Genomic DNA, 10676 nt, shown 5'->3' with positions numbered 1-10676 from the left:
AAATGATCAGCTCTGAACCGTACACCCTCATATCAAATGATCAGCTCTGAACCGTACACCACCGAGATGTTTTACTGCTCCTGTAACATATAGATGGGGCTGAGAAGTTTTTTTCTTGTGAATCTACCCTTATATATCATAATAAGTAATGTAGTACTAAATTATGTATTTATGGTCGATGGAAAGTTCTTTTCCAGCATCTGTTCTAACGACTGGCGTTTAACGTCGGTACCTCCCTTGGCCATCCTCGATATTCCAGGAGTTCCGATCACTTACGATCTCTACACCCCTGGACTATCTCATAGTAAAACTGGAGGCAACAGAATAGAACAGGTAATTTTGTAATTTGATGTACATCAAAAGAGCCGTACAACGGTACACTATGGTTGACTGTGTGGCTTTGATGTTAGGCGTCGCTCTCTCTGTAGTCTTCAAAGGAAATCTTTGCTAGCCTCTGATTGGTCAAATGTTTTCTGCTGAGATGCCTTCAATTTCACTATGAGCCAGTCCAGGGGTGTAGAGATTGTAATTGATCGGAACTCCTGGAGTATCGAGGATGCCTTGGCGAGGTGACATGCTTACATCTATCAAGTTGTTTTTTTGCGACTGTTCGCGAAAACCATTTATATTTCATTGTGTTGCTGATATATTCGGAAACGCGTGCACCAAACATCAGTATCCCAAAACATCTCTAAATGCAGATAAAAGCGACAATCTTGGCTCTGTACGAATCCTAATTTTCTCACTTTCGCTTCAGGGGGTACCTAGTTCCGGTGTGGCATTTTCATTTGTGAACCGTTTTCAAGTGTGACCTGAAAATGCCACACCGGGGTCATTACCAAACGGTTCTTTCTGACCTTTTATTGACTTCGCTGATTTTGCTGTTTTTTTATTATCATTATTATTATTTTGTGACTCCTGGTTAATGTACAATTTCCATTGCCTGTTTAATATCCCTGCTTCTATTAATTTTATACAATTTAATGAATATCAGGTAAAACACCGCCATTTTTGAAACTTTATGTCGTGCTAAATAATGTTTCATAATAAATCAGCTGCCTAATGATCTCTCATGTAGTAGTAACTCTTACTGATATAATATTTTTGTTACTTATATAGATATCAAAGAAAGAGTTATTAATCCGAGGGTGTTACAAAATGTTGTAAAACCCAAGCCTTGAGTATTTTTCTCTCATATTACAACATTTTCTTGCAATTTTACAAGTATGATATCCCGCCATTTTGAAATAAGTTTAAAGAAAACCATGACTGCGAGTCAATCCTCCACACATGACAATTGCATGAAATTTTCAACTCAAGTACTTCTAAATGCATATCATAGTAAACCCAGCCTAGTGTCTGATTGTTGACGCTCAGGAGGCTTTATTGGAAGGGTAAGCATGCATGCAATACAGCTTCAGGCAACACGAGTGTATTGCCCTAGACCAGCCAGTGTTACACGTGTAGGTATGAGAGAAAACTATGTATACTCCTTCTATAAATTGTAAAAATAAATAAAAGGAAAATTATTTTAAGAATCGTAATATTGATTTATTTAAATACACACAATGATATCTATATATGTAAAATTGATTAAACTACAAAAATTGTATAAATACTCATGCATTGAGTTGTAGGGGACCTCACTTAATATTCCCTCCAAAACAGATGAACCTTTGTATATTTTGTCACTAGTAGAATTAAGACAAACTGTTAAACAGTATAAAATTCTCCATTATCAAAATATCTGATGATATGACATCACTCACTGCAACTGCGTACAGGTCAATTATAAACGGCAAAAGCACATTCAGATAAAAAGATTTTTACTGCAAAACTAGTGTAGTACTATAGCTACCACCAAGGGATTTCTATGTACTGAACTGAATATCAATGTTGCCCTGTAGTAAACTATAACAAACTGGAGGAAAAAACGTAAAAAATAAAATTTTGGTCTCTGACATAGTGTCACAACACATGTGGCAGATATTGGAAAAATAATATTTAAATAACCATCAATTAACCAACAAAAATATAAGTGCACCAACACGTCATTAGGGAGTATATAACGAGTACTAGTACTGTCCGCTGGTTTCAGCACCGTATTAAAATAAATTCTCTTTATCAACATAATAAACACAGCTCTTTGGAAGGAACAAAATAACATTGTATGTATAGGTCCCGCGTGAAAAGCAAAATAAACAAAATAATTAGAAATCAAACTGGTGATGTGACCAGCATGTTTTCTAATGGAGTGCATAAGCCTTAGTTTATCAAAAATGCCGGAATTATTGTAAATAGACAATTTACATGTATCAACTATTTCATTGAAATGACTATCATATTAATGTTTGATAAGCCGCTATAGATCGTCCTTATGGATAATTTTGTGGCTGATTTGTAACATCACTATCATATCAATTCAAAATGAAATTGGACAATTAAACTAAATAATATAGTAAAATAACCGGGAAGGCAAAACGAGCACAACCTGGAGTTATTACAATCTTAGGCATTTTATGCCAAATACTTTAATATCAACAACAGTTTACTTTATGTAATGAAAACACTTCTGCACTGGAAGAAAATTATCTAAACTATCTGATTTTAAAGGCACTTACGTACGCCATTTAATACACGTAGATTTCCCCAGTTATCTCATCTTGTCAGAGTTGATAAGACATATAAGCTCAGATTTGACAAGTTTTGTGAGAAAACAGACACGATTCTCACCACCCAAAGCATGATCTTATTCTCAGCAAAAATAATGCAACAAGTTTAATCAATATTGAGCATACAAATCAGAATAATCTTTGTGAAATGCATATTTCAATTTTACTTGTGGACTTTCTCAAAGATTTTCAAAATCCGTTTTTTAATTATAAAGTGATTTATGTATAGAAATAGGTACACTAAAGATGTGCATGTGAACTACAAATTTCTATATTAAAACATATTTCATCAATATTTTGACATATTGTATACTTTGCCATAATGTATGTAAATTTAAAAGCAATTTGTAATAAAATGCATTAATGTATGAACAAAAACCCATAAATAATGGTAAAATTTTACCACCTTTAGTTACAAATAAAACATTTTACTAAATCAAACAATTGAATATGGAAATGTTTTACATTAACTTTAACATCTTACCTGAATTTTGATTACGGTATGCTATCAACTACCGGTATTACCATACAATATACAGGGCACACATGTTTTGGCAAAAATCCTAGTTATAACTAAGATTATACTAGTTATCCTAACTTAGTTATATGTGCCATGATTTATTATACATTGAGAAAATTTTGACATGTTATTTTTTCTTCAGTAATCTGCTTTAAAAGTCGTTGAAATGGACAAACATGATTATGATGCCTAAAAAACATCAGTTACAAATTAAACAGAATTTATGCACTGTAAAATTCTTGATTTTATGCCTTACAAAGATGTATAGAACTATATGGCTTTCTGTCATATTTTCAGTCTATATTTATTCAAGATGAATTTAAGGTCTCAAAGAGGGGTGAGAGGCGATTATGGAGAATGGGGTACCTATTGGGTCAAATGTGGTAAATAAGTTCCAACAAACCAGGCTAAACTGAGACAAAGGCTTTGTAACAGTACTGACTGAAAAACACTGCATCATCAGATGTAACAGTATTGACAAAAAATAAATGAAAAAAAAATAGAGCAAAAAAAAAACCCCAAAACCTACATATGTAGATAAATCACAAAGGTGATGGTACTCGGATTTTGTCTCATGATATTTTTCAGAGATGTTTCCAATAAAGAGTGTTCATAACACAACACAAAACAACTAGACTATGGAAGAACAGACAAAACAAGTAGAACATCTTAGATAAAAGAGGCCAATCAACCAAGGCTTTATACTACTTTGGAATGATGATAACTGTGATACCAATTATTAAGGTTCCTGGGAAGTAAAAGGTAGGCTACCGTCAACCAACAACAATCTTCACACAATAACACATATTTGCATAATCCATTACGTAATAACTGATATAGTTTATTAAATGTTAAGTCAGTAATACAAAGACAAATACATGCCAGTGTAATGCCTTGCTTTGACATTTAATCCAGGAGTCAATGTCGAAACAGACATAAATCTGGCCACAAAGTCCCAATAAATACTGTAAGCAAAATACATTTAAAACATGGACGAAGATCGATACATGCAAATGTAATGTCTTTCAGAGGAAATCTAGCAGTATTCAGCTAAATCCTTTCTAATCCTGAAGAAGAGTGGTATTCAATTGATCTTCATAGTCTTCAAAAGGCTTGTTATTCTGTGAATCCTTGCCAGACGTTGAGAGATTGGAGTAAAGGAGTATGTGGTACTCAGTTGTACCATTCATTAAGATGCGCTGTACCGGTATCATTTAATACCTGTGGTAGCCATTGTGGGTATGTGTATTCAGTGAAGCCCTTACCAGTCCTGCTGAGATTATAATGGTAGTCTGTGAAGTCTTTGCCATACCTGACAAGGAGGACCTTTTCAGTTAAATCCCTGCCAGTCACTATTGGCATCAGTATCATATTCAGCATCCACTTTATAACAATGTATTCCATTCTTGATTGCAGGCACACCTTTATTTTTTCCTGTGAATAAATTTCGAATTACATATAGTACATGTAACGACAAATATTTAATTTTTCTAGGTTGTATTTTTAAAATATTGACCTCCAGTCAAACATGGAGCATTTTCTACAACTTTAACGTCCTATATTACATGTAACAGTGAGGGTTGTTTATGAATGATATACCCTGTTTGACGTTTAGGTGGGACTAATAAAATGATAATAAATAGTTTACTGAAGTAACACCACATTATTTCTTATGAACCTAATAATGTCTGAATATTGACCAATCAGAAGTCACTGTTATATTTCCATTGTAATCATTAGTGTAAAATAAAAGGCATTATGTTACATCACTTGACCATGTTTGAACAAAATGTATCCTTATAAGACTACGTGTATATTAATGACATTTTACATAACCTGTGTATACTGACTCTGGTTACCATAAATTTCAAAATAAACATGAGGCCCATGGGCCTTAACAGTCACCTGACTATTGGCACTATACTGCACCTCAAAGAATATAGTAGTGGCAAAAAATTAAAGATGCTCCATCTCCAACAGAGCATAAATGGTATTCATCATTTAAACAATAATTGCATGGTGTTTTAATTGTGTATGTATAAGTCAAGTTGACACAAAAAAATAATATGAAATAATTTATTTTGCATTTGGTGCATGCATGCATAATAAGTACTTCATTTCATATAGGATATAGTGCCACGGAATTTTTTCGAATGCAATTAATTATTTTTCATATTTTTAACTTGAAGTAAAATTAGAAGCTCAACATTTCCAAAGGTGGTAATGGTGTAAAGTAAGTAACTTTTTGTAACTAAAGAAAAATACTAAATCGTCTGCTTCTGGTTTTTTTTGGGTAGTGAAAAAAATACCATTTGTCAGCTTGGAGCATCTTTAAGAAAATACCAAATAACTCAATTAGTAGAAGAAGTCCAGGTTCTGATTTATTTGATGAATTAGGCCATGAATGAAGGTCCCTTGATCCCAACCATCCTACAAGTCCAATATCTAGTCTCTAGGCCTTTTAGTTATTTACAAGAAGTTGTTTGAATATTTTATCCTACACTGTATTTGACCCATGTGACCTTGAATAAAGGTTAAGGTCATTCATTTGAACAAACTTGGTTGCCATTAATCCAACCATGCCACAGGCCAAATATGAGTCCTCTGGGCCTTTTGGTTCTTGCGAAGAAGTTTTTTTTAAGATTTTACCCTTTTTGACCCCTGTGACATTGAATGATGGTCAAGGTCCTTCATTTGAACAAACTTGGTAGCCCTTCATCCCAGCATGCTACAAGCCAAATATCAGTACCCTGGGCCTTTCCGTTATTGAAAAGTTGTTTGAATGAAAAGTTGATTCATGGCACACTAGACAATGTATGATGACAATAGTTTATCATAAGCTTGAATTACACATTGTCTCTAACAAGTTTCATTGAAATTGGTCAAGTAGTTTAAGAGTACCAAGGTATTTTTTCTGGACAATTCAGATTTGCAGACGACAGACAGACACTGTATAATGGGTGTAGGGGTTATAATAATGAAATTAATACATTCTCACATTGTATGTTATAGTGAAAACTATAAAGTATGAGTAAATGCATGGGCAAATTTAGAATTTTAAATCAGACAAAACGATTTTAAAGAATCATGCATCGTCAGAAACCCACGAGTCATCTGCAAACGTAGACTATGACTCGTGGGTTTCCAACAAGGAGTATCATGCTGGAATATTTAACGATTGAAGGCTTGTGATTAAGGGGAGATAATCCCTACCTAGGACTCTTGCCATAAACAGCAGATCCAGTGTTTGATTTGGATCTGTGCTACTCTTTATCGTCAACACTTCATTCACCAGCTTCTCTTTGATGGCATGGAACTCCACTTCTATGTCGTGTCCAAGACCTGTTGAAATGGAAAGGATAAACACATTTGGATATGTACAAATCAAAATAACAAAGTCAGCTAGATATCTCTTTCTATTTCAATTGCCATATTGAAATAGTGAAATTCAATTGCTTTGAGCTCCTTAAGTTTCATTTACTGGAAATACATGTAATTTAGTACAATGGTGGTCACTTCAAACTTTTACATAAATTATCCAAGTACATGTAGATAGAACTCTGTGACAATGGATTAGATCCTTAGAGAAATAATATTCTATAAAGACAGAATCTGTACATCAAATTCAGATGAGCTAAACACAACATATTTGGTTGTTACTTTTTGCTCGATGATCAACCCATAAAAAAAAAGATTTGAATACTATACCGACACTGATCGGTAGGGCTACCAAAAACACAAATTGTTTTGCATGACCGTACATATAATTACCATCTTCAGTGGGACTATACGTCTTCAGTTGAGCATAGAGGTTTTTGGATGGATCTGACACTATATCCTCACTGAGGCTGTCCTTGATGGAGAATTTCACGGTGTAGTGGTGGTACATCTGTAGGAAGCCCAGGTGTACCTCTATGAGACCGTCATTAACATACTTCAACTGTATCTCAAGGTTGTGAGCCTTCACCTGCTCAGCCTCAAAGTGAACATGCTGATGTGCCTCTTCTAGTTCTCCATCAGCTGAAATTAATTCATTACTCACAATTTATACATATTCTGTATTTGTATTACAGAGTTATCTGCCCATGCAGGTAGGTTTTGGTTATAACAACATGTGTTTACACAGTGTTTTTCGCCTAGTATTTGTAAAGCCCCATGTGTCACTCGTCAATGCTTTTCTGTTTTAGGTTTGGATACTTTTTTTTAGTATCTTTGTCCTTAACCTAATTTTCTATTCACTTCAGGTTAAATTTGTCACCCTTGAAACAATTAAATCAAAATTTGTAGGGTCAAAGACTATGATCATAATTGAGTGCAGACATAAATCGTTTTATGCAAAGACTTTGAAATCTCTCCAAATTTGATGCAAATTTCTATATGCTTTCTATATCTTTATCAATTACATCATAACCATAATCGACCAGATTTAATATGTGACAAATCTCACCAAACTGTTGACAAAAACTTTTAAAATCTTAACTTATAAATAAATGACAACTTAATATATGTTTATCACATAATCCATCAATAATCCAGTTAAATCATAAAATGTGACCACAGGCGTCTGCTTCTGGTTTGATAAAAAATAGTAGGGGTAGGACATTGTATTTTTCCAAAACCAGATGCAGACGCCCGTGATGTGACCATGGAAAATTGGAAATGTCTTTGTAACCCTCGATGATCCACTCCATATACTGTAATTATCATTACTTTATCATGGTAATAAAAAGAAGAATACTTTTGCATGTATGTAAAATGTACATCTCATATATCAGTAGTAAAACTAACTGATTAAATATAACCAGAAGCATGTTTTCAAATAAAATCAAATGGTGAATGTAAACAATGACATGACCTTAAAAATAAGGAATCATTACATTAAGGCTCACAAAAAGCGAAAACAAATTTTAGACTTTATTTATGAAATCTCAAATGCAATGAACACCAGCTCATTTAAGATAATGTATTTAATCCTACAGAGAAAATAAAAAAAAATCTTTGAAAATGAAAAAAATTCTTGTTATCAGATATGGTTTAAAGTATCTTTGTCCTTAAAGTTAAAGTAGTGTGTCTTAGATCCAGGTCAACCTGATACACCAACATTGTGTATCGTATATATACAAACCAGCCAGACGCAGCTGGAGTATACATTTGTTTCTAAAAATAGCTTAAATCACTAAAACTCATCTTGAGTCAAGCTCCAGTTCTTCTTTTTTGTGTTAATGTATTGTTAAGTAGTTGAACTTGTTTCATATATGATACAATTGTAGTATTGTACAAGATTATGATATATATATATTCTGACAAAAAAAAGGATATCAAATATATCTCAGATATTTAACCACAGTAGTCTGATATTCTGTCAATTAACAAGAACATAAATGCATGTACATTTATATTATAAAAGTATTTATCAAAGAAAAACAATTTAACAAAGTTTGACAATATATTGATTTTTGACTAGTGTTCTATACGGGCTTCCAACTCACAATCTACTGTACCCAATTGCCTCTTCCGCGCCACATCCATGTCCCAAAAAAGATGCTTGAATGACAAAGTGATAGTCGGTTGGTATGCTGACATTCACATCCCCAAAAAAGGACGTTTGAATGACAAAGTGATAGTCGTTGGTATGCTAGCTGACATTCACATCCCCAAAAAAGGACGTTTGAATGACAAAGTGATAGTCGTTGGTATGCTAGCTGACATTCACATCCCCAAAAAAGGACGTTTGAATGACAAAGATCCATGTCCCAAAAAAGACGCTTGAATGACAAAGTGATAGTCGGTTGGTATGCTGACATTCACATCCCCAAAAAAGGACGTTTGAATGACAAAGTGATAGTCGGTTGGTATGCTGACATTCACATCCCCAAAAAAGGACGTTTGAATGACAAAGTGATAGTCCCTTGGTATGCTGATCATGATCACTATTGAAATTGTCAATTTGATTATCTTAATTCTTGGATCGCATTGTATATATATATATATATATATATATATATACATATATGGCTACAAATTGTACACATATTTTATATAATCTTGGATCATAAACTGTATACAATTTCAACTGGAAATTCAAATTAAACCTTTGGATCAACAACACATATAGCACAATATGATTTGAATTCATTACCCACTAGCTATAGCTGCAGTGTACATGTACATGTATAGGTGCAGGTTCATCATATTAATTCAAATAATTGATTTATTAATTATCTATAGGATTATCAGAACTATATTAAATCTATGCTATATGTATCAACAAGGATGTTCTTAAATCATTAATGCTTCATGTACATGTATAATATTGACAGAACATCAAACTACTATTACACACATCTAATTGCATCCTTTTTCATTATTTTTTTTTTCAAAATTATATAAAAAAAATTATATACTCCCGGGCTGATGATCGACCCAGTCCAATCCCTCTGCAGTATAATCATATCTTGTATATTTATCTTGACCATGAGCAAGAGGAGCTGTTAAGCTCAACAAGACTACCAGGTAAGTAGTAGTAGTAGTAGATCCCTCCTCTATTAGGAGAACCAGCCACAGGGCTGTTGTATATGGACATCAATGTTATTTAACTATACAAAGAAAGGCATTATTTACAGCTCATGTGGGAGACGACTATTATTATTTTGTTAGTGCCCTCTTGGGGGTAGTTGGGATGTTAATATACTAAGTATAGGAAGATTATGATTATTATTACATCTAATAATTATTAGATAGTCTAATTCTATAATCATAATATGTGTACCAGATGAATTCAAAATATATTTAAGTTTAAACGACAAATGTAACGTTATATAGAATAGCCTTTACATTATCATTGACTTAATAGAAGCCTGTTATGGTTTAAAAAAAATAAAATACATTTGTACATTACTTTGTTTATAATCCATTGTGCTCATAGCTGCCAACTATTGCTTTCTGTCCAGTGAAAATAATTCTCCTCTCCAAGCAAGTAAAAACAACAAGTTAAATCACTAGTACATCTTCAATGTGTTTTACATTGTTGAGATTTTCCACTTGATAAACAAACTTCAGTAAATATTATCTTCCGCAAGTTCCGGGGCTAGAGGTCGATCCACTGAACACGTCGATATACGTATTTATCATAAAATAAATAGCACAGCATATGTGTTAATGATTAAAGGCACCCCCTGGATATGTTTATGATTATTGATAACCTTCAAGTTAACAAACTATTATCGTTTACATGTATAACATCCCGTACGCCAACAGACCGTGGTGCACTGTGTTGAAGAGTTACTATTAAGGGGCATAACTCTAGATAACATCTTTTTACGCGGGAAATAACAAACTGACAAGTCCCACATTTTTTTTTGCGAAAACAAGTCATTATCTATTTTTTTGTGGTTTTTGTTTCGTTTTGTTTTTGTGTCTTTCACTCTAAAATGATGACCGGAACCGGAGTCTGAGGTCGAAATCCCGTCTTTTATTTTTTTTCG

The 10676-nt window shown here is 33.4% G+C and overlaps 1 protein-coding gene across 1 annotated transcript; it reads right to left on the bottom strand.

The window, feature by feature from the left end:
• Window positions 1–1526: 1526 nt before the first annotated feature.
• Window positions 1527–10469, bottom strand: LOC138334827 (adipose-secreted signaling protein-like). Its single transcript, XM_069283593.1, has 4 exons — window positions 10091–10469; window positions 6964–7212; window positions 6406–6534; window positions 1527–4626 (listed from the first exon to the last, which is right to left on the bottom strand). Exons 1-4 carry the CDS (start codon window positions 10113–10115, stop codon window positions 4523–4525), a joined length of 507 nt encoding a protein of 168 aa, XP_069139694.1. The 5' UTR covers window positions 10116–10469; the 3' UTR covers window positions 1527–4522.
• Between the last annotated feature and the right edge of the window lie 207 nt (window positions 10470–10676).

Source organism: Argopecten irradians, chromosome 11, assembly GCF_041381155.1.
Source record: "Argopecten irradians isolate NY chromosome 11, Ai_NY, whole genome shotgun sequence".
NCBI classification, from domain to species: domain Eukaryota; kingdom Metazoa; phylum Mollusca; class Bivalvia; order Pectinida; family Pectinidae; genus Argopecten; species Argopecten irradians.
The sequence above is the reverse complement of the archived record's forward strand: the minus strand, read 5'-3'. Positions and strand labels throughout refer to the sequence as shown.